Here is a 27,677-nt window from a genome sequence, read left to right as displayed (position 1 = left end):
TAAATAAATAAAAAATAAAAAGTCAGGTGCAGTGGCTCACGCCTATAATCCCAGCACTTTGGGAGGCTGAGGCAGGCGGATCACGAGGTCAAGAGTTTGAGACCAGCCTGACCAATATGGTGAAATCCCATCTCTACTAAAAATACAAAAGTTAGCTGGGCATGGTGGCACGTGCCTGTAATCCCAGCTACTCAGGAGGCTGAGGCAGAAGAATCGCTTGAACATGGGAGGCAGAGGTTACAGTGAGCTGAGACTGTGCCACGGCACTCTAGCCTGGGCAAGAGAGCGAGATTCTGTCTCAAAAAAAAAATAATAATTAGAATAGCAAATTTTCTAAGTATAGATGTTGAGACAAGCCTCGGGTTACAAACTAGAAAAGTTACATTTACGAGCAGTATCACTTGTAACTAATGAGTTAGGTGAGGCATTTTACTTTTTTTTTTTTAAGACAGGGTCTCACTCTGCCACCCAGGCAGGAGTACAGTGGCATTATCTCAGTTCACTGGAACCTCTGCCTCCCAAGCTCAAGCCACCCTCCCACCTCAGCCTCCCAAGTAACTGGGACTACAGGTGTGCGCCACCATGCCTGGCTAATTTTTGTATTTTCTGTGGTGAGGGGGTTTTGTTATGTTCCCCAGGCTGGTCTCAAACTCCTGAACTCAAGGGATCCACCTGCCTCAGTGTCCTCAAGTGCTGGGTTACGGAGGTGAGCCACCATGCCCGGCCCTGAGGCACTTTAACATGTTTATTGCAACACACTGAAAATCTGGGATTTTTTTCATTATGTTGTTTTGCTACATAAGTGCTTCTAATCTTCAGATCTGGATAACTTTTGCCAATAATGTAATATCCCTGCCAGTCTTGGTTTCTTCAGGGAGCTATTTTGCTGAAGTAGATGTCAAAGTATTTTGCCTAGACTATCAAGCCTTTCTGGAAATGCTAATGCATGCTCAAGTTTGAGAAACACTCATTTAGGCTAATGACTTAGATATATTTGCCCAAATACTCATTTTTTCTTTCCTCCTAAGACATTTTCATGTATGAACAGAAAAGTAACTACAAAAAGCTAAGTATTTTCTTCTTAGCAATGTATCTCACTTAAAGATTTGAAACTGGGGCATGCAAATCAAACTCAGAAATTATCTTAATATCTGATTGTTAAAAGCTGTTCCTTATGTTGCAATTAAAACATTTATGGATAAAGCAGCTTAACAAGTGACTTAATTACCCTGTTTCCCAATATTTTGCTATTCTTTAATAAATGCAACAGGCATTCTATAAACAATGACATTCACATACACACTAATCTTCACTACATTTATGAGAAGGGCAACAATTAATTTAAAGGTGTATCTATTATGGTACAGCCAGAATTAGATTTCTTGGGACCTTGCCAAGCAAAGTCATAGGGTCTTGGTTGAAAAGACAGGAGCAAGCATTGATGAGAAACTGCAGGGAACCACCTAACTTACTAATAATGTCTTAGGGTTTATCATCTATAAAATTGGTATGATTTAACTGCCAGGCCTATCTCACAGGTTGCTGTGAAAATAGGACTAAATAAAGGCACTTAGACAATTAATAATGTTACTAAGTTTCTCAACTAACCTCCTTGCAGTTTCCACTCCACTTCTCTGCTCTTCATAAAGTGCAACTCCCTAAGAGTGCCTCCGCTTCCTCTCCCTTTGTCTCTTCAAAGCACGGTAATCACACTTCACCCTCACCACTCTTGGCAATCGCTGTTTGTCACATCACCAATGACCTTATTAACCCAGTCTCAGTCCTCTTACTGAACCAGCATTTGACTCAGTTAAATAACTCACTCCTTGAAACACATCATTGACTTCCAGGGCACTACTCTTGGTTTTCCTACCTTTCAATCTCCTTGGATGATTCCTTTTAATCTCCTGACCTTCAAATGTTGGAAGTGGCCCAGAGCAGAGAGCACCTAATTTCCATCCACGCTATAGTACTTACAAAGGACATCTAGTAGCACGGCTTAAACTATCCACCCTTACATTGTATGCTTCCAAATTTCTATCTCCTGTTTTAATTTCTATGAACTCCTGACTTGTACATCAAACTGCTTAGGTAACCTTTTCATCTGGATATTTAATAGACCTCAAACATACCTACACTCAAAATTAACAGAGGACTCCCTTATTCTCATTCTTAAGCCTATTATCCCTGTAGCTTTTCACATCTCGGTATATGCTCAGATAAAACATTTTTGAGACGGGGTTTCACTCTTGTAACCCAAGTTGGAGCCGAGTAGTGCTATCATGGCTCACTGCAGTTTTGTCCTCCCCAGCTCAAGTGATCCTCCTGCCTCAACCTCCTGAGTAGCTGGGACACAGGTACATGCCGCCATGCCCAACTTTGCATTTTTTGTAGAGACAGGGTCTCATTATATTGCCCAGGCTAGTCTCGAACTACTAGGATCAAGTGATTAGTCCATCTCGGCCTGCCAAAGTGCTGATTACAGGCGTGAGCCACTGCACCTAGCCAGACCATCTTGAGATCAACATCTTGAAACCATCCTCAACTCCTCACTTTTTCTTATATCCCATATCTAACCTATCAAACTCTGGTCTCTGTCACCATCTCCTCTTGTCTGGAATATTCCAAGTCTTCTAAACTGGTCTCACTGTACTCTGCACTTTACTTTCAACCCTGCAGCCAGAAAAATCCTTTTAAAAAGTGTTACAGGCTGGGCACGGTGGCTCACGCCTGTAATCCCAGCACTTTGGGAGGCCAAGGAAGGTGGATGAGGAGGTCAGGAGTTCAAGACCAGCCTGGCCAAGATGGTGAAACCCCATTTCTACTAAAAATACAAAACAATTAGCCAGGCACAATGGCAGGCATCTGTAATCCCAGCTACTCGGGAGGCTGAGGCAGAATTGCTTGAACCCAGAGGGCAGAGGCTGCAGTGAGCCAAGATCACGCCCACTGTACTCTAGCCTGGGCGAAAGAGACTCCGTCTCAAGGAAAAAAAAAAAAAAAAAGTCTAACAGAGGCCAGCTGCAGTGACTTATGCCTGTAATCCCAGCACTTTGGGAGGCCAAAGTGGACGGGATCACTTGAGGCCAGGAGTTCAAGACCAGCCTGGCCAACGTGGTGAAACCCATCACTACTAAAAATACAACTCAGGCAGGCACGGTGGTGCATACCTGTAATCCTAGCTACTCGGAAGGCTGATGCACGAGAATCACTTAAGCCCAGGAGGCGGAGGCTGCAGTGAGCATAAGACAAAGCAAAACTCCCTTTCAAAAAAAAAAAAAAGGTGACAGAGCATAGCATACATCTCTATTTAAACCCCCATTTCATTCAGAATTAAAGAAAATGGCTGGGCTCAGTGGCTCACAACTGTAATTCCAGCACTTTGGGAGGCCAAGTGGGAGAATCGATTGATCCCGGGAGTTGGGAGACCAGCCTGTGCAACACAGTGAGACCCTGTCTCTACAAAAATAAAACTTTAAAAATAGCCGGGTATGGTGGCACACAACTGTTCTCCCAGGTACTCAGGAGGCTAAGGTGGAAGGATCATTTGAGTAAGGGAGTTCAAAGTTGAGTTGCAGTGAGCTACGATCTGCACTCCAGCCTGGACAACAGAGTGAGACCCTGTCAATCAATCAAAATAAAATGTTCTTACCCACATAACCCAATATAATAGTTAGCTATGTGACAGAGAAACTGAGCATTTAGATATTTATATAATTTTAAATAGTCACATGTAACTAATGGCTGCAACAGTGAACAGCTGTGGGTCTAACATGTAGTAGGTTCTCTAACACTTTTTTTTTTTTTTTTGGAGACAGAGTCTCTGTCACCCAGGCTGGAGTGCAGTGGCACAAACTCAGCTCACTGCAACCTCTGCCTCCCGGGTTCAAGTGGTTCTCCTGTCTCAGCACCCCCCACCCTGGGGTAGCCAGGACTAGAGGCGTCTGCCACCACGCCCAGCTAATTTTTTGTATTTTTAGTAGAGATGGGGTTTCACCATGTTGGCCAGGCTGGTCTCCAACTCCTGACCTCAGGTGATCCACCAGCCTCTGCCTCCCAAAGTACTGGGATTACAGGCGTGAGCCACCACACCTGGTCAACATTTTAAAATGAGTATTAAATTGTTGTTAAAGTATCTGGAGTGAAAAGGATCTATATAAATTTATCTTTAAACCTGGAGAAACCACGTCTCCCTACCTCCCACCAATAGTAGTTTCCAATGACTGGGTATTTGCTCATCTCATATTTCTCTAAGGTCTAATTTAGCAAAAATTTAGACAGCTCTAGGACTAAGCAAAAGTAGAATAATGTTGAATGAGCCATGAAGGTACTTACTAGATCTTAAAAAATATAAATTACAATGCTCTATTAAAAGAACTTAAAAAACCTAGAAATTATTGTTATTATTATTATTTTTTTTTTTTTTTTGTTAGAGTCTTGGTCTGTCCCCCAGGGTTGGGTTGAGTTGGCGCGATCTCGGCTCACTGCAAGCTCCGCCTCCCGGGTTCACGCCATTCTCCTGCCTCAGCCTCTCCGAGTAGCTGGGACTACAGGCGCCCGCCACCACGCCCGGCTAATTTTTTGTATTTTTAGTAGAGACGGGGTTTCACCGTGGTCTCGATCTCCTGACCTCGTGATCCGCCCGCCTCGGCCTCCCAAAGTGCTGGGATTACAAGCGTGAGCCACCGCGCCCGGCCTATTGTTATTATTATTATTATTTTTTTTTTTTTGAGACAGAGTCTTGCCCTGTTGCTCAGGCTGGAATGCAGTGGCACGATCTCGGCTCACTGCAACCTCTGCCTCCAGGGTTCAAATGATTCTCTTGCCTCAGTCTCCCCAGTAGCCAGGATTACAGGCGCATGCCAACACACCCTGCTAATTTTTGTATCTTTAGCAGAAAAGGGGTTTCACCATGTTGGTCAGGCTGTCTTGAACTCCGGACCTTGTGATCCAACCACCTTGGCCTCCCAAAGTGCTGAGATTACAGTCGTGAGCCACTGCACCCCACCAAAACCTAGAAATTATATTATATATATATATATTTTTTGAGACGGAGTCTCGCTCTGTCACCCAGGCTGGAGTGCAGTGGCACAATCTCAGCTCACTGCAAGCTCCGCCTCCCGGGTTCACGCCATTCTCCTGCCTCAGCCTCTCCAAGTAGCTGGGACTACAGGCGCCCGCCACCACGTCGGGCTAATTTTTTGTATTTTTAGTAGAGATCACGATCTCCTGACCTAGTGATACGCCCGCCTCGGCCTCCCAAAGTGCTAGGATTACAAGCGTGAGCCACCGCACCCGGCCCTAGAAATTATTAAATGAAATACAATTCTGGGCTGGCACAATGGCTCATGCCCATAATCCCAGGGCTTTGGGAGAACGAGGCAGGAAGATGGCTAGAACCCAGGAATATGAGGCTGCAGTGAGCCATAACCATGTCACTGCAATCCAGCCTGGGCCACAGAGCAAGGCCATCTCTTAAAAACAAAAGCAAAAAGTACAATGCTGCCATTCCAAAAGAAGTCCAATAAATAAAGTGCTGAAATTAGCCTAGCCCCAAGCTACAGATAATAACAAATCCTTCAATGGCAGTAAGTAATGACTGCTAACTAAGTATTAATTCTTATGGCCAGACCACCTACAAAATCTAAATCGCTGATCCTTGTTCTCTGCTCCAAGTACTCAGGAAATATTTTGTGATTTCGATCTGTTACCAATCTAACCTAGTAAGGTACTATCAAACTAAATACAAATACAAACCCTCTTTAAACAGAAAAAGCCAGTTTTGTTTATTGTCTTGATGGCTATCGAACAAATTTGTTTTTTTTTAAGGCTGACTGGCTATCTTTTGCAGCAAGTAAATGAACAACAACAAAAAAAACTACAGTTGTCAGAGAAATAAATGATTATTCTTTCTGCCAGGCGCGGTGGCTCATGCCTGTAATCCCAGCACTCTGGGAGGCCCAGGTGGGTGGATCACCTGAGGTCAGGAGTTCGAGACCAGCCTGGCCAACATGGTGAAATCCCAGTCTCTACTAAAAATACAAAAAATTAGCCGGGCATGGTGGCGGCCGCCTGTAGTCCCAGCTACTCGGGAGGCTGAGGCAGAAAAATAGCTTGAACCCGAGAGGCAGAGGTTGCACTGGGCCGAGATTGCACCATTGCACTCCAGCCTGGGCGACAAGACCGAAACTGAAAAAAATAAAAAAGATTATTCTTTCAAGTTGTTTCCAAATCACAAGCGGACAATAAATACAAAAGAAAAATCCTTACCTGCATGCAATGAATAGCTAAGCCAGGTCCTGTATACAATTTCTTGTGACATATATGGCATTTAAAATGCTTTGCTTTTTGGTGCTGAATAAGGATCTTCTCATCATCAAAATCTCTATTACAATACCTGATCAATACTGTTAAGGCACAAAAACAGCCTAATGATGACACTGCCTATAATAAAAACATGGATAACATTACAATATGGGAACAGCTAAAACCAAAATGGTACTGTATAGAAACTCTGCTTTTTATATTTATTACACAATTAGGGACTACACTTGCCATGTTATTTCAGTATTTTCAATTTCCTAGAAGCCCAGCTCTCTTCACCACCCCAAAAAACACATCTCAGTAATCAGCAATACACTTTGTCAAATTCCTATGTTTAACAGAGATGTCGGTGAAACTTTTGTTATATGTATTTCAACATTTATAAATGCACCCTGAGGACAGGAAAGAGTTAAGAAATCCCCAAGGTTCTGTCAAGACAATTACTTCACTAGATATGAAGACGATAGCAATAACTGGATTAGAAATTTAGCAATATTTAGAATCTAAGATTAACTATATGGTGAACAATAATCACATAATTTCGAATGAACAATCCATAAAGTTGTTTCCAATTCCGTATGAATTTATGTTGCCAAGCAATGTATTTAAATTCACAGATCAATAAAATCAATAAAACAGAATTCTTACTAAATCAATAAAACAGAATTCTTACTAAATCAATAAAACAGAATTCTTACCTCACTACTCAGATTTTCCTAAAATCACACTACAAAATTCGTAACCGTATTTAAGCTATTTTTAAAACTGTTACATAAATAAACGCAGTACTGCAACAAGCCGCCTTTACGTACAAAACAGTAAATAAAATCAATTTTAATGTAAAGAATATTAACGCTTCCGGAAAAAGCATTAAATAATACCACACTGTAGTAAGAGTCTTCCTTTCTAATAAGATAGGCACTTTTTAGTCCTACAAAGTTGGGTAACAGAAACTCCACCCTGTGAGAACGCTTCCTGAAGATTAAGGCGCCTCTGAGTGAGACACGGAAGCTAGTTCTCCTCCCGCCCCGAAAAGAAAAAAAAAAAAAAAAAAGGTTCGAAACCGGGGTTGACTAACTTGGTTCTTTACTAAACCGCCAATTCGAAAAAATAAACACAAAACACACATAAAGTAAATAAAAACAGAAAAAGTGGGTGACAGACTGGGAAGCTGTCCCCAACCCTCCATGAAAGTAATAAGCCCATCGCACTCGAAGAAAAGTCCCTTTGTTGAATCGTCACCAAAACAACGGAATGTGGCTGAACAGTCCCTACGGGACACTGTCCATGGCGGAGGGGTCCAGGCCGCCTCCCAGAGTCCAAAATTCGCACCAAACAAGATCCTCCTGAGTCACAGAGTCACACGACCCACAACTGCAAGAGCCTATCGACCTCGGAACTCCGTCGACCTCGGAACCCCATTTTCCTAGAAGCCTTCCCAAGTCCAATCCCAGCCACCAGGCCACCCACGCAGACGCCTAAAATACAAACGCTCCACGCCGTAAGCCAAATCCAGGCCTCCCAGTCCCAGGCCCCACCAACCGGCACCCCAACGCGACCTCGACTTCAAACCGACAAAGGATACCAGCACCATGGCTTCAGCTGCTTCTTCTTCTTGCGACCCATAACTGTGTTCTACCGGCACAGTAAAAGGGAGGAGAAAAGAAACAGGAGACACGAGGCGAAAAAATCCCTCACTTCCCCGATCCAACGGCTACCACCACGTCCCACAGGAAGCAGACACAAAATGGCCGACGGCCTCGTTCCCCGCTCCGCCTCCCGTCAGGCACTGCGGTAGGAGGCGGAGCCAAGAAGGGGAGGGTCACATGACGCAGACCTCCGCCCTGAGTGGGTGGGACTAAGAGGCGCGAAGAGGTGGCAGCCATCTTGTCCGTTTGAGAGTCTTTCGCTTTCGCTGGCTGTGCTTGCGGAGCAGTTTGGGTTTCTTTTGAAAAGGAGCTGGAGCCTCTAGGTACGCCAAGGGGCATGCGGATGGAAAACAGAAAACAAAAAAAACGGAAAAGATTGCCAGTGCAGTTAGGGCCGATCACAAATAAAGATAGAGACAGCGCCCAATTTTAATTTTGTTTCAATTGAACAGTAAATGTTATGTGCCTATTAAATGCTAAACCAAAGAAGTTAGTCTCTGCAACTCGCAGATTGGTGACAGACGAGTACACAACGCAGAGTCCTCAGTGCGGCGTTGGGGGATATGCGAAGTGCTGTAGGACCTCAGAGAGCGGGAGTCCTAGGGCGGCCGTAGTGGTAGTGGTCGTTGGGTTGTCAAGAAAGGTTTTGTTTTTGTTTGTTTTATTTTTCTGAGACCAAGTCTCGCTCTGTCGCCCAGGCTGGAGTGCAGCGGCACGATCGTTGCTCTCTGCAACCTCCGTCTCCCGGGTTCAAGCGATTCTCCTACCTCAGCCTCCTGAGTAGTTGGGACTGCAGGCCCGCGCCACCAAGCCCTCTAATTTTTGTATTTTTGGTAGAATGGGGTTTCACCATGTTAGCGAGGCTGGTCTCGAACTGCTGGGCTCAAGTGATCCGCCCGCCTCCGCCTCCCAACGTGCTGGGTTGCAGGCTTGAGCCGCTGCGCCCGACACAAGAAAGGTTTCTTGAGGAGTCACAGGGAGCAAGCAAGGTAAAGGAAAGGGTATCTCAGTAAGGGAGCAAAGAGTTTAAGTCTTTGAGGTTGGGCACGTGAAAAACTAATCGTGGTAAGACTGGAGCTGATAGCCGGGCGCGGTGGCTCACGCCAGTAATCCCAACACTATGGGCCACGGCCGAGGCAGGCGGATCACTTGAGGTCAGGAGTTCGAGACCAGCCTGGCTGACATGGTGAAACCCTGTCTCTACTAAAAATACAAAAATTAGCCGGGCGTAGTGGCAGGCGCCTGTAACCTCAGCTACTCGGGAGAATGAGGCAGGAGAATCACTTGGACCTGGGAGGTGAAGGTTGCAGTAAGCCGACATCTCTCCATTGCATTCCAGCCTGGGTGACAGAGTGAGACTCTGTCTCAAAAAAAAAAAAAAAAGATTGGAGCTGTCAGTAAAGGTGCTGGTCACAAGAGATAATCCTAGGGAGGCTAGCAAAGGCAGGTTCTGGCGAACCCTAGAAGCATTCTCAGAAGTTGGATTTCATGCCAAAGTCTCTGAGAAGGCACAGAGTGGTTCTAAGAGGGCAACTGGGGGATCATGCAAGTGAGAGGTGGTTAAAAGCCCAGTGCTTGGGTTCATGGTCCACCAGTGCCACTGCCTAGCTGCCTGATTTTGGGCAAGGCACTTAAACTTCATCTGGCTGCACTTAGAACAGAGCTTAGCATATAGTAATAGCTAGTAATGTAAATTATGTGTTACTATTAAAAGCAAAAAATAATAGCAGACATCCATGGAGCACCTACCGTGTGCCAAGCATTGTAGTAAGTTTTAACATTATTTGTCTCAGCCTCTGGGGTATGAGCCATTTTCGTCAACTTGTTAATAGAGATGAGATAAAAGAGACTTAAGAGAGCTGGAATAATTTGCCCAAAAACAAAGCATGTGTGGAGCTGAATTAAATTTGAATTTTAAAGGATCGGTTTAGGCTGGGTGCAGTGGCTCACACCCATAATCCCAGCACTTTGGGAGGCTGAGGCGGGTGGATCACCTGAGATCAGGAGTTCAAAACCAGCCTGGTCAACATGGTGAAACCTGGTCTTTACTAAAAATACCAAAAAAAAAAAAATTAGCCAGGCGTGGTGGGGCACGCCTGTAATCCCAGCTACTCTGGAGGCTGAGGCAGGAGAATCTCTTGAACCCGGGAGGTGGAGGCTGCAGTGAGCCGAGATCACTCTGCTGCACTCCAGCCTGGGCAACAGAGCAAGACTCTGTCTCAAAAAGAAAAAAAAAAAAAAAGAAGTTCAGGCTGGGTGCAGTTGCTCAAGCCTGTAATCGCCGTGCTTTGGGAGACTGAGGCAGGAGGGTGGCTTGAGGCCAGGAGTGTGAGACCAACCTGGGCACCATAGTGAGACCATCTCTATGAAAAAATAAATTAAAAAATGAAAAAGTTTAAAACCATATTGCAGTGTGCTGAATATCCCCCCCAACTGCTTGAAACATAATCACCAATGTGATAGCATTAAGTGGTAGGACCTTTACCAGGTGATTAAATCCTGAGTAAACGGGGCAGGGGCGGGGGGGGGGGGGGGGGGGAGATTAGTGATTTTATTTTATTTTATTTTATTTTATTTTTTGAGACGGAGTCTCACTCTGTCACCCAGGCCGGAGTGCAGTGGCGCGATCTCGCCTCACTGCAAGCTCCGCCTCCCAGGTTCACGCCATTCTCCTGCCTCAGCCTCTCCGAGTAGCTGGAACTACAGGCGCCCGCCACCACGCCCGGCTAATTTTTTTTGTATTTTTAGTAGAGACGGGGTTTCACCGTGGTCTCGATCTCCTGACCTCGTGATCCGCCCGACTCGGCCTCCCAAAGTGCTGGGATTACAAGCGTGAGCCACCGCGCCCGGCCTAGTGATTTTATTAAAGTGCTGGAAGGAACTATACTCTCTCTTGCCTTCAACCAAATGAGGATGCAGCAAGAATGCCCTCATCAGACACGGAGTATTAGTGCCTTGATCTTGGATTTCCAAATTTCCAGACTATAAGAAAATAAAATTCACTGGGTGTGGTGGTGGCTCACCCCTGTAATCCCAACACTTTGGGAGGCTGAGGTGGGTGGATCGCCTGAGGTCAGGAGTTCGAGACCAGCGTGGCCAACATGATGAAACCCTGTCTCTACTAAAAAATACAAAAAAAAAAGCTGGATGTGGTGGCAGGTGCCGGTAATCCCAGCTACTCTGAAGGCTGAGGCACGAGAATCACTTGAACCGAGGAGGCAGAGGTTGTAGTGAGCCGAGATCGCACCGTTGCACTCCAGCCTGTGCAATAAGAGCAAAACTCCATCTCGGGATAAAAAAAAGAAAGAAAATAAAATTCTGGCCAGGTGTGGTGGCTCATGCCTGTAATCCCAGCACTTTGGGAGGCCGAGGTGGGTTGATCACCTGAGATCAAGAGTTCGAGACCAGCCTTGCCAACATGGCAAAATCCTGTCTCTACTAAAAATACAAAAATTAGATGGGCATTGTGGTGGGTGCCTGTAATCCCAGCTACTCAGGAGGCTGAGGCAGGAGAACCCGGGCTGAGGCTTGAACCTGGCAGGTAGAGGTTGCAGTGAGCTGAGATTGTGCCACTGTACTCCAGCCTTGGCGTCAGAGTGAGACTCCATCTCCAAAGAAAAAAAAAAGAAAGAAATACAATTCTGTTATTCATAAATTCCCCAGTCTGTGGTGTTTGTTGCAGCACCATAAACAGATTAAAACACTTTTACTATGAAAGCAATAAAATATTGCTGTTAGTTGGGAGGCTTAGGCAGGAGGATCACCTGAGGTCAAGAGATTGAGACCATCCTGGCCAACATGGTGAAACCCTGTCTCTGCTAAAAATACAAAAATTAGCTGGGCCTAGTGGTGTGTGCCTGTAGTTCCAGCTACTTAGGAAGCTGAGGCAGGAGAATCGCTTGAACCTGGGAGGCAGAGGTTGCAGTGAGCCGAGATCGTGCCACTGCACTCCAGCCTGGCAACAGAGCAAGACTCCGTCTCAAAAAAAAAAAAAAAAAAAAAAAAAAAAATTCCTGTTAGAAATTAAAGAAGGCCTGGTGCGCTAGCTCATTCCTGTAATCCCAGCACCTTGGAAGGCTGAGGTGGGAGAATCACTTGAAGCCCGAAGTTTAAGGTGAGCCTGGGCAACAAAGCAATATCCTGTCTCTATGAAAAAATTAAAAATTAGCAGGGCTTCGGTGGCCCAGGCTGGTAGTGTACAGTGGTGCAATCATAGGACACTGCAGCCTTGATCTCCTGGGCTCAATGGATCCTCCCACCTCAGCCCACGGAGTAGCAGGGACTACAGGGCCATGCCACCATGCCTTGCTAATTTTTGTATTTTTTGTAGAGATAAAGTCTTGCTTTGTTGTCCAGGCTGGTCTTGAACTCCTGGGCTCAAGTGATCCTCCTGCCTTAGCTTCTCAAAGTGTTAAGATTAACAAGCATGAGCCACCATGCTGTGCCTCTCGTTGTTCTAGTGGGTTTATAGCTAAGCAAGAGGAGGAGGCTAGAATGATCCATGCGGCCATGGATTAGAGCTGGAGACACCAGTATGAACTCGTGTTTATTTTAAAATAGATACATAGAGAAATATTTATGGATATGTGTATATACTAAAGTTAGTATAGATACATATATCAGCTGAGAGGGCCTAGAAGCAATAATGTCCCATATCAAGCATACTTGGCCCCCAGATCTTGGTTTGTAATACCATTCTCCAGTAAAAGCAACCTGAGGTCCTTGGAGAAATGGTTGATTTGGACCAGGCACAGTGGCTCATGCCTGTAATCCCAGCACTTTGGGAGGCTGAGGAGGGCGGATCACGAGGTCAGGAGTTCGAGACTAGCCTGATGAACATGGGGATTCTCCTGCCTCAGACTCCCGAGTGGCTGGGACTACAGGTGTGCGCCACCATGCCCGGCTAATTCTTATATTTTCAGTAGAGACAGGGTTTCACCATGTTGGCCAGGATGGTCTCAATCTCCTGACCTTGTGATCTGCCTGCCTCAGCCTTCCAAAGTGCTGGGATTACAGGTGTGAGCCACCGCGCCTGGCCAGGGGAATTCTTTTTGACCTTGAATTCAATGTCCGATCATATCAACCTAAAATTCTATTGCTTTTTTTTCCCCCTGAGACGGAGACTCACTCTGTTGCCCAGGCTGGAGAGCAGTGGCATGATCTTGGCTCACTGCAACCTCTGCCTCCCAGGTTCAAGTGATTCTCCTGCCTCAGCCTCCTGAGTAGCTGGGATCACAGGCATGCACCACCAGGCCTGGCTAATTGTTGTGTTTTTAATAGAGACGGGGTTTCACCATGTTGGCCAGGCTGGTCTCGAACTCCTGACCTTGTGATCCGCCTGCCTCAGCCTCCCAAAGTGCTGGGATTACAGGTGTGTGCCACCGTGACTGGCCCCTAAAATTCTGTTTCTAAGGAATATCCAATCAAATGTGAAAATACAATAAAGACGTGAGGATATATTTTCAGACATGCAAGGGCTTAAAAATTATTTTATATATACCCTTTCTTGGATAATATTGGAGGCAGTACTTGAGCAAATCAAGAGAATAAACCATAATCTAGAAAAAATGGGATTAACAGGGAAGAATGTGAAGAAATCCAGATAAGAATAGAAGAAGGCGTTGTTGGGGGGACTCTATTAGTTCCTTTCTTTCTTTTTTTCTTTTCTTTTTTTTTTTTTTTGAGACAGAGTCTCACTCTGTCACCCAGGCTGGAGTGCAGTGGCACGATTTCGGCTCACTGCAACCTCTGCCTCCCAGGTTCAAGTGAGTCTTCTGCCTCAGCCTCCGGAGTAGCTGGGACTACAGGTGTGTGCCACCACGCCAGGCTAACTTTTGTATTTTCAGTAGTGATGGGATTTCACCATATTGGCCAGGCTGGCCTCAAACTCCTGACGTCGTGATCCACCCACCTCAGCCTCCCAAAGTGCTGGGATTACAGGTGTGAGCCACCGCACCCGGCTGTATTTCTTTCTTTCTTTTTTTTTTTTTTTTTTTGAGACAGAGTCTGGCTCCATGGCCCAGGCTGGAGTGCACCCTGCCTCCCAGGTTCACACCATTCTCCTGCCTCAGCCTCCTGAGTAGCTGGGACTACAGGCGCCCAACACCTCACTGAGCTAATTTTTTGTATTTTTAGTACAGACGGGGTTTCACCGTATTAGCCAGGATGGTCTCGATCTCCTGACCTTGTGATCCGCACACCTCGGCCTCCCAAAGTGCTGGGATTACAGGCGTGAGCCACCGCACCCAGCCACCATATTAGTTTCTTATGGCTGCTATAACACGTACCACCTGGGCACGGTGGCTTACACCTGTAATCTCAGCACTTTGGGAGGATAGGGCAGAAGGATCACTTGAGCCCAGGAGTTCAAGACCAGCCTGAGCAACAAAGTGATACCCTGTCTCTATAAAAAATAAAAATACAGCTGTTTCCTGAGTGAGATTTGGTTTTTAGTCTGGGCAAATGAAGACCATTTTGGGGTTAAATGGGCTCTTTTTTCTCGATTCCTTGATATGGATCTGTGCTGGGGACTGGTCAGCTATTCAAGTACAATGCACCCAGTTTTGGTTCTGTGCCAGGATTAAACCCATGATATTTCACAATTTGTATATGAACCTCGATGAAGTGTTTCTAGGAGATGGTTGCCTTGTAACCTATGTTTTGCCAAATATCTACTATGAGTTTTTCTACCATCCTCATGACTGTGGTAACTCAACCTCTCCAGGAAGTTCTTCTGCTTAAAACTAAAATCAAGTATATCTCAGACTACTGTCCAATCTGAAATGCCTCTGTCATGTGTTGCCCGCAATCAGAATCCTCTTTTAAATGTAGTTGAAATGAGAGATAAGGAAACTGACAATGTTACTGAATGGGAGATAGAGGTGAGGATACCCATTGCAAATGAAGACATGGCAGTAACTTCTGCAATACAATCTTTTAAGAATCTGACTGCTATACTCCCTTCTTCATCAAATGAGTACCTTTATTGCAAGAGAAGAAAACTGTGCTATCCACTTTGATATTGAGAGGCAATTTGGAATCTCTGCCGTGATTCCTTAGGACTGAGGATTTAATGTGCTGTTTTGTGAAAATCTGAGAAGCAGGAAGGGGATTTAATGATCTCAACTGTTGTCCATCTGAAAAACCTAACTTGTAATTTTAAATGAAATGGCAGATTGCCTTCCACTATTCCTTTTTAAAAATAGGAACTGCCCCTGCTTTTAACTTTATACAGTTTTATTTATGAATAAAATTTATACTGCTAAAAATAAAAAAATACACACAAAACACATGCACGCACACACACACGGTGGCTTAAAACAATGGAAATGTATTATTTCACAGTTCTGGAGGCTAGAAGTTGACATGGAGGTGCTGGTGGGGACATACTCTCTTGAAGCCTCTAGGGGAGAAAGTGTTTCATGTCCTCTCCTAGCTTCTGGTGATGACCATCAATCCTTGACATTCCTTGGTTTGTAGACACATCACTCCAGTCTGCCGCCTCCTTCACGTGGCGCTATGGTTTGAGTGTTTGTCCACTCCCAAATTCATGTTGAAATGTAATTACCATTGTAAGACTATTAAGAAATGGGGCCTTTAAGAGGTGATTATAAATTGCCCAGTCTTTGGTATCCTTTTATAGCATCATAACATGGACTGAGACAGAAAACTGGTACCAGAGAATGGGGTGTTGCAGAAACAAACACCTGAAAATGTGAATTGGTGTTAGAACTGGGTAATGGGCAGAGACTGGAAGGGTAGCTGGGATTACAGGTGTGAACCACCACACCTGGCTAATTTTTTTGTACTTTTAGTAGAGACAGAGTTTCACCATGTTGCCCAGGCTGGTCTTGAACTCCTGACCTCAAGTGATCCGCCTGCGTCAGTCTCCCAAAGCACTGGGATTACAGGCATGAGCCACCGTGCCCGGCCTTTTAGTTTTTACGTAGTCATTTTTTTAAACGTTTTCCTTTATGACTTTTAAGTGTTTTGTTATGTTTGGAAAGACCTTCTTCAAGAATTAACAAAATTATCCCACATTTTCACTTTAACAAAATTCATTTTAAATTCTTAACTTTTTGATCAAACGGGTGTCTGTGCGTGCTGGCACTCGCGCAAGGAGGCAGAGGAGTAGCCTTATTCTTTTCCACGTGGCTAGGTAGTTGTGCCACCTTTATCACATAGAAAGTTTCCCAGATGTCTCAAGGGAAAATAAGTTCAAAATAAATGGTAAAAGCTTTTCAGTAAAGGCGAACTCAGTACGCCTGTCAGCACCTGTGGGGAGAAGAGCCTCCCTTTCCAGGCCAGTCCTTGCCTGCGAACCCGGGGAAACCAGCGGAACGCAGGTGTGCGAGGGCCGGGAGCCGGACGAGCCCTGATATCGACGGCTGCACGGCAGCAGGGGAGCGGTTTGGCGGAGACACAGGGCCGCTCAGAGGCCGCCGCGATGCTCCCTTCCTTGCAGGAGTCGCTGGATGGAGATGAAAAGGAACTAGAGAGCAGCGAAGAGGGAGGTTCAGCCGAGGAGCGGAGACTCGAGCCGCCGTCCAGCAGCCACTACTGTCTTTACAGCTACCGCGGAAGCAGGTGCTGGCGCCCAGCTCGGCCTGCCAGCCCGCCCGCCCCTGCGGCCCCGCCCCCGGCCCGCCGCCCGGCCTTGCACCCCACTCCCGGCCCAGCGGCCCGGCCGCTCCTAAAAGCCATCTTCTTCTCTCCCAGCCAAGGTCTCTGGCCTGAAGGGCGCTCCTCGCCTCCCGCTGCTCTTCCCGGCCCCCATTGTGGACTTGTATGCCTGGCCCAACCATGCCTGTGCCCTTCATCTGCCCCTATATCATCCCAGCCCCTTACTCTCGCGGCTGCCCTTTGTTTAGCGCAGTGCCCCGCACGCTCATTAATTTCAGTTCCCGTCCCCTCTCCTTTCTGTCATTATCTCCCCACTTCTCCCATTTCTGTCACACACACCCCCATCCCCACCCTCTGGTTTTCCTCTGTTCTTGCTTCCTCTTTTCCCTCCTTCTGACTGACTTTCCTGGAACCTTCTTGGCCTTGTCAAGTTTGGTTTTTAAAGGAGTTTCCTTGAACCTTCTGGGTATTTAGCCTTTCCTCCACCTGTTAGGTGGCCTAGAGAGAGAAGGGGCTCTTGTCAGCACTGCTGTATGGGTTTTCCTTGTCATGAGGATAGGCAGTGCACTTCCACATTGCAGCATTTTTAGTTGACTCCTTGCCTTACCCTGCTTGCAAGGCCCCCATACTCCTCTTGGTTTAGAGCCCAAAATTGATAGCACTATTGGTTTTGTGGCTTGCAGATTGGCACAGCAACGAGGGGACAGTGATGACGGAAGCCCAAGTGGCACAAATGCAGAAACTCCCTCTGGTGATGATTTCAGGTAAAAAGAGCTTCGCCATAATTCATGCATGTGCTTTCATCTTCCCTGCATCTCTGGCCTGTACATGTCAGTGGATACTCTATTTCCACTGAGCTTTCCCTGAGTCAAACCATCAATTCCTCCTATCCCCTAGGAACCTCATCCTGATTTCCTCATTAGCTGGTTCATTCAAGGCTGGGGCAAACAAATCCACATACTGATAGTGTGCTTGGTGATTAGCCAGAAAGAAATTCTTTTTTTTTTTCCTTTTAAATTGAGACAGGGTCTTGCGCTGCTGCCCAGGCTGGAGTGCAGTGGCATGATCTTGGCTCGCTGCAGCGTCAACCTCCCCGGCCTCAGGTGATCCTCTCACCTCAGCCTCCCCAGTAGCTGGGACTACTGACCACCATGCCTGGCTAATTTTTGTATTTCTGGTAGAGATGGGGTTTTGCCATGTTGCCCAGGCTGGTCTTGAACTCCTGGACTCAAGTGATCCGCCCACCTCTGCCTCCCAAAGTGTTGGGATTACAGGCATGAGCCACCTTGCCCAGCCCTGAAATTTTTTTTTTTTTTTGAGACAGAGTCTTCCTCTGTTGCCCAGGCTGGAGTGCAGATCTCGGCTCACTGCAAGCTCTGCCTCCCAGGTTCACGCCATTCTCCTGCCTCAGCCTCCCGAGTGGCTAGGACTACAGGCACCCGCCACCACGCCTGGCTATTTTTTTTGTATTTTTTTTAGTAGAGACGGGGTTTCACCGTGTTAGCCAGGATGATCTCGATCTCTTGACCTCGTGGTCCACCTGCCTCGGCCTCCCAAAGTGCTGGGATTACAGGCGTGAGCCACTGCGCCCAGCCCCAGCCCTGAAAATTTTAAATCATCAATTATACCTCAATAAAGTTGAAAGATAAAAAAGATAAGAATGTACGCAGGGGTGTGATTATAATGACTGACCATGGAATTAAGGCAGAATAAGGAGAGAAGTGAGATGAGAAACTTGAGAGACTGAAAAAGAGGTAGGGTCAGCGGATTGGGGGTTCCAGTGGAGTCACAGTATTGGAGAGAATGAGCTGGAAAGATAGGAATATTTTAAGCTATTTGATGAGGTAGATCATACTTAGTGACATACATTCCTAGAAGCCTCACCAATAGGGGTCATAAGGACAGCTTTCCCCAGTCCTTAAAAGAGCCCCTGGCTTTGGTACCATTCTGTCTGACTTAATGGGTGTGAATACACTAGTCCACTGGTAAAGAATGTGTGTCTTTCATTTGTCAAGCCTCTCCTTGGCAGATACTAATCTACCATCCGAAGTGGAGCCAGAGCTGCGCAGTTTCATTGCTAAGCGTCTTTCAAAAGGTGCAGTCTTTGAAGGGCTGGGTAATGTTGCATCTGTGGAGCTAAAGTAAGTGCAAAATGTGCTGTGTCCTGAGTTTTTATTTCTGAAATAAATATGAGAAGTGATGAGAAACTCCAAAAGATCAGCTCCTACTAGACCTGCAGAATTTGTCTTTATTCTCTGGCAGCCCGAGCACTGGGCCTCACACATAAACATTTGTGGAATGGAATTAATTGAATGGCAGAGACCCTGGCACCCAATTGCACTTTATTTAATTAGTTTATTTTTTTTTTGAGACAGGGTCTTGCTTTGTTGCCCAGGCTGGAGTGCAGTGGTGCGATTACAGCTTACTGCAGCCTTGACCTCCTGGACTTAATCAGTCCTATCACCTCAGCCTCCCAAGTAGCTGGGACTGCAGGCAGGCACTACTATGCCCAGCTAATTTTTTAATTATTTTAAATTTTTTTATTTTTAGAAATGGGGTCCTACCATGTTGCCAAGGCTAATAAGTTTTGTACTTAGAAGAAGAAAAGAGTTGATTATTAAAACTAAATTTGTATACAGTTGGTAAAGTATTTCCACAAACTTTTATGTAATTTTCCTTCCAAAGGGGAAATATAGCAGATACTCTTATTTTCATTTTCAGATGAGGAAATAAACTCAGAGAAGTTTATGTAAACTCAGGTCATGAGGCTGGTCAAATTGATGGAGTTCAGGCTTAAACATCAGCATTCTTAGTCCAATTCCAACTGTCTTTCCATTACACCTCTACTTTTTTTTTGTTTTTTTTAAGATAGAGTCTCACTCTGTTGCCCAGACTGGAGTACAGTAGCGTGATCTTGGCTTACTGCAACCTCCGCCTCCCTGGTTCAAGCAATTCTCCTGCCTCAGCCTCCCGAATAGCTGGGATTACAGGCATGCACCACCATACCTGGCTAATTTTTGTATTTTTAGTAGAGATGGGGTTTCACCATGTTGGCCAGGCTGGTCTCGAACTCCTGACCTCAGGTGATTCACCCGCCTTGGCCTCCCAAAGTGCTGGGATTACAGGTGTGAGCCACCGTGCCTGGCCTCCATTACACGTCTTTATTATAGTTCAACTCAGACCGTGAAGTTAGCATACAGGTCCCCTCAGGAGTTTGAGGCCACTTCCCAAGGATGAGGCCACCTTCAGACACATCTGCCTGAAACATCAATTTGTGAAGGTTTGGGACAGGGGAGAACATGCTTTTTTTAAATATAAACATGGGTATGAACTAGAGTGAAATTTGTGTGAATTTTTCGTGTAAGACAGGAGAATTCAAAGAAATTTCATGTATGGTAGTCGCTGCTTTAACTAAAGCCCTCCGGGGTATACATTCATTTTTCTTTGCTGCTGCAAGTACACCAACAAGAAGTCTGGGAAGCTCTGAGTTAGTGGGCAGTTTAATGGTGTTGCCAGATCAAGATGACTGGAATTCAGAGCAGTCCACAAAATTATAGATGCATGAGTAACCAAAATAATGCATTTTACATTTTCTTTCTTTTCTAGAATTCCAGGTTACCGAGTTGGTTGTTATTACTGCCTTTTCCAAAATGAAAAACTGCTTCCTGAAACAGTAACAATAGACTCTGAACATAACCCTTCAGAATATGTGGTCTGCTTTTTAGGAGGGTCTGAAAAAGGACTTGAGCTATATCCTTTCTTTGGTTTTTGAGAACATCAGGAAGGAAAACATGGGAAGGCAGGTGGAAGAATATTACTACCAACCTCCAAAAAGCTTTTCTACTCCTCGTGTATTTAGTTGAATTTCATATCTTCATGTGGCCATTTTGCCTTGGCTTGTTTGCATTTGCAGCTTACATTATTTGAGAGATTTTAAATTTCTCGTTGAGAGATGAAATACTGTCTTCATTATTCATCCTTTATTGCTTCCTTAAGAACATACTTTCAGGCTTGAATTGGACAAGTACATTCAAGGGCTGAAAAATAACATGAATTGTGAGGTAAGGTGACTGACTGACTTAATGGTTTTTAAAGACTGAAATGGGGCCAGGCTCGGTGGCTCACACCTGTAATCCCAGCATTTTGGGAGGCCAAGGTGGGCAGATCACAAGGTCAGAGACCAGCCTGGTCAATATGATGAAACTTCGTCTCTACTAAAAATACAAAAATTAGCCGAGCATGGTGGCAGGCACCTGTAGTCCCAGCTACTTGGGAGGCTGAGGCAGGAGAATTGCTTGAACCCGGGAGGCAGAGGTTTCAGTGAGCCGAGATCGCACCACTTGCACTCCAGCCTGAGCGACAGCGTGAGACTCCATCTCAAAAAAATAAAAAATTAAAATAACGACTGAAATGATTAATATACTGTGATTGCTCTACTTGTCAGATCATATAGGTAGACACAAAGACACCTTTATTCTAGAAACTTGCCACCTTGTGAGCTAGTAGAGAGGTGACTTTTTTTTTTTTTTTTAATTTTAGACAGGGTCTTGCTTTGTTGCCCAGGCTGCAGGGCAGTGGTGCGATCAGGCTCACGGCAGCCTCAGCCTCTTGGGGCTCAAGCAGTCTTCTCGCCTCAGCTTCCCAAATAGCTGGGACTACAGGCACATATCAACACGCCTGGCTAACTTTTGGTATTTTTTGTCGAGATGGGGATCTCACTTTGTTGCCCAGGCTGGTCTAGGATTCCTGGCCTCAAGCAATCCTCCCACCTCAGCCACCCAAAGTGCTGAGATTACAGACACGAGCCATTGTGCCCACCCTACAGGTGGTTTCTTTTTCTTTTTCATTTTTTGAGATAGGGTCTCACTCTATCACCCAGGCTGGAGTACAGTGGCACGATCATGGCTTACTGCAGCCTTTTCTGGGCTCCAGCGATCCTCCCACCTCAGCCTCCCAAGTAGCTGGTACCACAGGCATGCACCACCATGCCCAGCTAATTGTATTTTTGGTAGAGGTGGGGTTTTGCCATATTGCCCAGGCTTGTCTTGAACTGCTGAGCTCAAGTAATCCACCTGCCTCGGCCTCCCAAAGTGCTGGAATTACAGGTGTGAGCCACTGCACCCAGCCTACAGGTGATTTTAAAGGGATACAGGAAACAGTCCTGTAAGTGCTGAAAGTTTCACAAGACTGCTTCTGATGTTTTGTATCTATGAAAAATTCTATCTATTCAATGGCATGTAGTAACATGCCTGGCGAGGAAGAGGATGTCCTTTTCCTGATTTCTAGGCATGTAAGATTTATATTATGGTCAGAAGTACTGGGCCATGCAGCCTCTGGCTCCAAAGACATGCTATGCAATAGTATGGCTGTTCTTGAACTCAACATCAAAGGTTCTTAAAAACATTCTATTTTCATTAATTGATCTTTTATGAATTAGGCATATCCATATCAACTTATTCAAACCTTTGAAAAACTGGCTGGGTGTGGTGGCTCACACCTGTAATCTCAGCACTTTGAGAGGCCAAAGCGGGCAGATCACTTGAGCCCAGGAGTTCAAGACCAGCCTGGACAACAAGGTGAAACCCCATCTCTACAACAAATACAAAAATTAGCCAGGCATGGTGGCACGCACCTGTAGTCCTAGCTACTTGGGAGGCTGAGGTGGGAGGATCGCTTGACCCTGGGAAGTTGAGGCTGCAGTGAGCTATGACTGTACAATTGCACTCCAGCCTGGATGACAGAGTGAGACCCCGTCTCAAAAAAGCAAACAAAAACAATGCTTTCAGCTTGTAGCAGTTGTTAGTCATGACTCTCACAAATGTACTACCCATTACATATATAGTAGTAGTTTTACTTTTCACATACTTAGAAGATACTGCAGGAGAGAGGAAAGGATAGTGCAGGAGTGAGCAACTGATGCAAGTCTAATAGAGCTGTTCTCCCAGACTAGAGCTCTTCGTGTGTGACACTAGTCTTCAGGGAGCAGCATAGCCTAGAAAGCCAGATGTGCTCATGGCAGCATGTCTGACATCTGGAGTGAGGTGGAGTGCTTTGATGAGTTACTTGTATCCTTCCCCGTTCACATTCTGAATACGAATGAATCCTCTATCTACAAGCCGTTAGTCATTCAAAAGGCATTTAATAAGCTCATACTATGCACGTTTTAGATACTGTACCACAAGTGCCAGGGAAATGAGGATTATTGAGTTAGTATCTCCATTGAGTGCACAGTATAGTGGGGGGAGAGGGACTTGTGACTGCCCAACTCTTCCCTGTGAAGAAATAGCATGGAACCCTATTCAGTCTCTTCATTTTATAGAATGCATTTCTTGGTGTGTTTTAAATAAATTCAGTACAGATTTAATCCTCACCCTGCCCAACAAGCCAGGAAAGGTATATCGCAATTTCTTTTTTTGAATTGGTGGTGTTAGCTTTAAAAAGGGAGGTGTCTATCCTGGTCTTTTTCACCATCAAGGATATGATGAAGAAAATATGAAGTCCTCTAAAGGAAAGGCTTATATTAAAGCAAATGATGTTCTTTCTTGATTTAGGAAAGGGGCCTGGAGAGTCACATAAAATCCTATCTGAGCAGCTGGTTTGAGGATGTTGTATGCCCAATCCAAAGGGTTGTTCTTCTCTTTCAGGAAAAGCTTACCTTTCTGCTACATGCTGTAAGTACTGCCAAACAAGAGGATTTCCTTAACTGAGAATCACTTTGGATGATTTAGAAACATACTCATTTTCTCTGAACATGACTCCCATCCCTCCCCAAATATTCAAACTATGCTTGCTATCAAGATAGACCACACTTTATTTTCTCAGATCTAGAAAGTGATATTACTAAGGTAGAGTTGAATTTCAAATGCTGAGTCTTCCTAATAGGATAAAACATTTTAAAATAATTACTTTTCCAAGTGATCTGGGAAAGGTATGGTTTCCAAAACAATTTGAAAAGGAAAACAAAAATCCAAAGCAATTTTAATTCTATAAAATGTTAATGAGCAGTGGCTGAACAAGGCTCTGGAGAGCTTGTGACCAGTGCCCGTCAATCGTTGTCCAGTGTGGTAGGGACTTATGGGGACATTTAGTCATGAGTAGCTGCTCAAGAAAAACTGGAATGTATGTACCAATCAGGCTTTATTTTTCTCTCATAGGCTTTGAGTTACACTCCTGTTGAAGTTAAAGAATCAGATGAAAAAACAAAGAGAGACATTAACAGGTAAAGAACAGTTTTTTCTTTTTTTATTATTATTTTTTTTTTTTTTTGAGACAGAGTCTTACTCTGTCACCCAGGCTGGAGTTCAGTGGCGCAATCTCGGCTCACTGCAAGCTCCGCCTCCCGGGTTCACGCCATTCTCCTGCCTCAGCCTCTCCGAGTAGCTGGGACTACAGGTGCCCGCCACCACGCCCGGCTAATTTTTTTTGTATTTTTTAGTAGAGACGGGGTTTCACCATGGTCTCGATCTCCTGACCTCGTGATCCGCCCGCCTCGGCCTCCCAAAGTGCTGGGATTACAAGCGTGAGCCACCGCGCCCGGCAGGAACAGTTTTTTCAAAGAGAAAAGCTTTTCCACAGCAAGATTGACATCTATGTTTGTAAACTGCTCCTCTCATCCCTTCCCCACCAGCCCAGTGCAAAATAAATTTGTTTTCACCCTTCCATCCTGCAATATTATTTGTGGAAATGGACTTGTGTGTGTGGCAGGTTTCTGAGTGTGGCCAGTCTTCAAGGACTTATTCATGAAGGCACCATGACTTCTTTGTGCATGGCCATGACAGAGGAGCAGCATAAGTCTGTGGTCATCGATTGCAGCAGCTCCCAGCCTCAGTTCTGCAATGCAGGTGAGCTACAACCTCTGAAGCAGCCTTCCTACATCTCTTGCGAGTCCCCATCTTTGCACTGAGAGCCTATGATACAACCTTATTCTTCCTGCCTTGTGCAGTTTTACATGGTTATCTCAAACCATGAGAAACCACTTGCTGAAAACAATATAATTCTAGAAACATGGAAATCATGCCATGCCTAGCAATTCCACGCCTAGGTACATAAAAAAATTCCAGTATGTGTACACAAGGAGACGAATTTTAAAATGTCCATAAAGGCATTACTTGAAAAAGCAAGGAATTGGAAGCAATTTAAGTGTTTATCAACAGGAAAACTGATAAGCTGCTATATTCATGCAATGGAATATAACAGAGCAGTGAAAATGAATGTACTAGAGCTACTTGTGTCAATATAGCTCTCAAACATACTATTTAGTGAAATAGCCATAAAAGAAAAAATACATATAAGTTTTAACATATGCAGAATAATGTAGATAAGGCTTACACGTGCAAAGGTATATGGGAAAAGTTTAAAGACGTCTGTGGGAATGATTATCCTCTCTGATGGGAAAGGAAGGGGGATGTGATTGGGAAGGGGCATACAGTGGGCGTCAGCCATTTTGGTATTCCTTAGCCATGTGGTGAGCACACTGTTTTTTTAGGCCATTATACATGTCTTAAATAATTCATTAAAGATGTTTTTATAAAGAAATAAATGGGGCCGGGCGCGGTGGCTCACGCTTGTAATCCCAGCACTTTGGGAGGCCAAGGCAGGCGGATCACGAGGTCAGGAGATCGAGACCACGGTGAAACCCCGTCTCTACTAAAAATACAAAAAATTAGCCGGGCGTGGTGGCGGGCGCCTGTAGTCCCAGCTACTCGGAGAGGCTGAGGCAGGAGAATGGCGTGAACCCGGGAGGCGGAGCTTGCACTGAGCCGAGATTGCACCACTGCACTCCAGCCCGGGCGACAGAGCGAGACTCTGTCTCAAAAAAAATAAATAAATAAATTAAAAATAAATAAATAAATAAATGGGTCGGGCACGGTGGCTCACACCTGTAATCCCAGCACTTTGGGAGGCTGAGGCAGTGGATCATCTGAGTTCAGGAGTTTGAGACCAGCCTGGCCGATATGGTGAAACCCCGTCTCTACTAAAAATATAAAAAAATTAGCCAGGCATGGTGGCAGGCGCCTGTAATCCCAGCTACTCAGGAGGATAATCACTTGAATCCAGGAGGTGGAGGTTGCAGTGAGCCGAGATCGCGTGATTGCACTCCAGCCGGGCAACAAGAGTGAATCTCCATCTCAAATAAATAAATAAATAAAGCTTTGTAAAATTTCATTTTATTTAGTCTCTGAAATGTTTTATAGGAAGTAACCGGTTTTGTGAGGATTGGATGCAAGCTTTTTTAAATGGTGCTGAAGGAGGTAACCCTTTTCTTTTCCGACAAGTACTGGAGAACTTTAAACTAAAGGTAATTAGTTGGCTGTGTGCCAAGTGCCACATGAAATTTTTGTCTGAATTTTAATTAGTACCAGTGACAGAGTAACAAATTGCTTTATAGCTGTGATGTCTGTTAATTAGGATGTTCTCAAAACTGGAATTATCAGAAGACATTTACTTTATTTTTTGGTAGCTCTATACATATCATTTCTAATAAATTGGGTTGAATGCTTGCTTATATTTAAGGAACATCAGTCTTACAATCTGTGACTTAGTTGGAAAGCACAAAAAAAGTGGTTCAGTGCCTAAGTTTTCAAAATTCTGATGGGGGCTGGGCGCAGTGGCTCACGCCTGTAATCCCAGCACTTTGGGAGACCATGGCAGGTGGATTGCTTGAGGCCAGGAGTTCAAGACCAGCCTGGCCAACGTGGCAAAACGCTTTCTCTACTAAAATTATAAAAATCAGCTGGGCCTGGCGGTGCATGCCTGTAATCCTGGCTATGTCAGGTGGCTGAGGCACGAAAATTGCTTGAACCCAGGAGGCAGAGGTTGCAATGAGCCCAGATTGTGCCACTGCACTCCGGCCTGGGTGACAGAGTGAGACTCTGTCTAAAAAAAAAATTCTGATGGGGACGTGTTGTCACCTTATTTAGTTTTGTTTGTTTGTTTTAAGAGACAGAATCTTACTCTGTCACTCAAGCTAGAGTGCAGTGGTGCAGTCATGGCTCACTGCAGCCTTAACCTCCTGGGTTCAAGCAGTCTTCCTGTCTCAGCCTCCTGAGTAGCTGGAACTACAGGTGTGCACCACCACACTCAGCTAATTATTTTTATTTTTTGTAGAGACGGGGTCTCGCTGTGTTGCCCAGGCTAGTCTCAAACTACAGGCCCTTAGGCAATCCTATTGCCTGGGGCTCCCAAAGTGTTGGGATTACAGACATGAGCCACCATGCTAGGCAGGAGATTATTTTAAAGTATTTTTATTTTGTGTAAGAGATTTTTGGCTGTGCGTGGTGGCTCACGCCTGTAATTCCAACATTTTGGGAGGCCAAGGCGGGTGGATCACTTGAGGTCAGAAGTTCGAGACCAGCTTGACCAACATGGTGAAACCCTGTCTCTACTAAAAATAGAAAACTGGCCTGGTGTGGTGGCGCACACCTGTAGTCCCAGGTACTTGGGAGACTGAGGCAGGAGAATCACTTGAACCCAGGAGGCAGAGTTTGTGGTGAACCGAGATCGAGCCATTGCACTTCAGCCTGGGCAACAAGAGTGAAACAAGAAAAAAAAGAGATTTTCTTCTTCTACCAAGGGCAAAGCATACTGCAATTTAAATTTTGGAAATATTTAATATGAAAAGCAAACAATTCAGGAAGACATGTTGAGTTCTCAGCTGGATAGGAGTTATTTTTTGAGCTTCATTATTATTTCACTTAACACATTTTTAACTGGGTAATCTTTTTCTAGGCCATACAAGACACAAACAATTTGAAGAGATTTATCCGACAGGCAGAAATGAATCATTATGCTTTGTTTAAATGTTACATGTTCCTAAAGAACTGTGGTAGTGGAGATATACTTTTGAAGATTGTTAAAGTGGAACATGAAGAAATGCCTGAAGCCAAAAATGTGGTAGCTGTCCTTGAAGAATTCATGAAAGAAGCTCTTGACCAAAGTTTTTGATCGTATGTTTTGAGATAACTATGATCAAATATATTTGTATATTTAAGTCTTAGTGTTTGAAATTGCAGTTATAATTGTTCATAGGATTGCTATTTAAGATGATTTGAAACTCAATACAGATTTTCTTTTCGTATTTTA

General features: G+C 44.9%; 2 protein-coding genes and 1 pseudogene across 8 annotated transcripts in view; 2 read left to right on the top strand and 1 right to left on the bottom strand.

Moving 5' to 3' along the window:
* The window catches only part of ZNF207 (zinc finger protein 207), a 42,641-nt gene extending 34,519 nt beyond the window's left edge, over positions 1–8,122 (bottom strand). For all 6 annotated transcript variants that reach the window (XR_009215178.1, XM_058445178.1, XM_032162941.2 and 3 more), the window contains exons 1-2: positions 7,910–8,122; positions 6,271–6,397 (exon numbers count right to left, since the gene is read on the bottom strand). Coding sequence is in view for 5 of the 6 variants with exons in the window: in XM_058445178.1 (XP_058301161.1) it covers positions 6,271–6,397; positions 7,910–7,950 (168 nt within the window). In the remaining variant the exon portion in view is untranslated. The remainder of the gene's footprint in view (positions 1–6,270; positions 6,398–7,909) is intronic.
* On the top strand, positions 8,093–27,677 carry CUNH17orf75 (chromosome unknown C17orf75 homolog). 2 transcript variants are annotated; one of them, XM_032162940.2, is made up of 11 exons: positions 8,093–8,296; positions 16,438–16,559; positions 17,279–17,359; positions 18,625–18,736; positions 20,202–20,345; positions 20,599–20,656; positions 23,147–23,266; positions 23,750–23,814; positions 24,300–24,436; positions 25,790–25,893; positions 27,324–27,677. In XM_032162940.2, exons 3-11 carry the CDS (start codon positions 17,305–17,307, stop codon positions 27,537–27,539), a joined length of 1,011 nt encoding a protein of 336 aa, XP_032018831.1. In that variant the 5' UTR covers positions 8,093–8,296; positions 16,438–16,559; positions 17,279–17,304; the 3' UTR covers positions 27,540–27,677. The 2 variants fall into 2 exon arrangements, with proteins under 2 accessions (XP_032018831.1, XP_032018829.1); XM_032162938.2 differs by lacking the exon at positions 8,093–8,296 and having other exon boundaries at positions 16,395–16,559; positions 18,611–18,736.
* LOC131384405 (putative oocyte-secreted protein 1 homolog) lies at positions 14,436–14,913 on the top strand (annotated as a pseudogene).

This window comes from Hylobates moloch, unplaced genomic scaffold (assembly GCF_009828535.3).
Source record: "Hylobates moloch isolate HMO894 unplaced genomic scaffold, HMol_V3 SCAFFOLD_10, whole genome shotgun sequence".
Classification (NCBI taxonomy): Eukaryota; Metazoa; Chordata; class Mammalia; order Primates; family Hylobatidae; genus Hylobates; species Hylobates moloch.
Note: the sequence above shows the minus strand (reverse complement) of the source record. Positions and strands in the feature narration are given on the sequence as shown.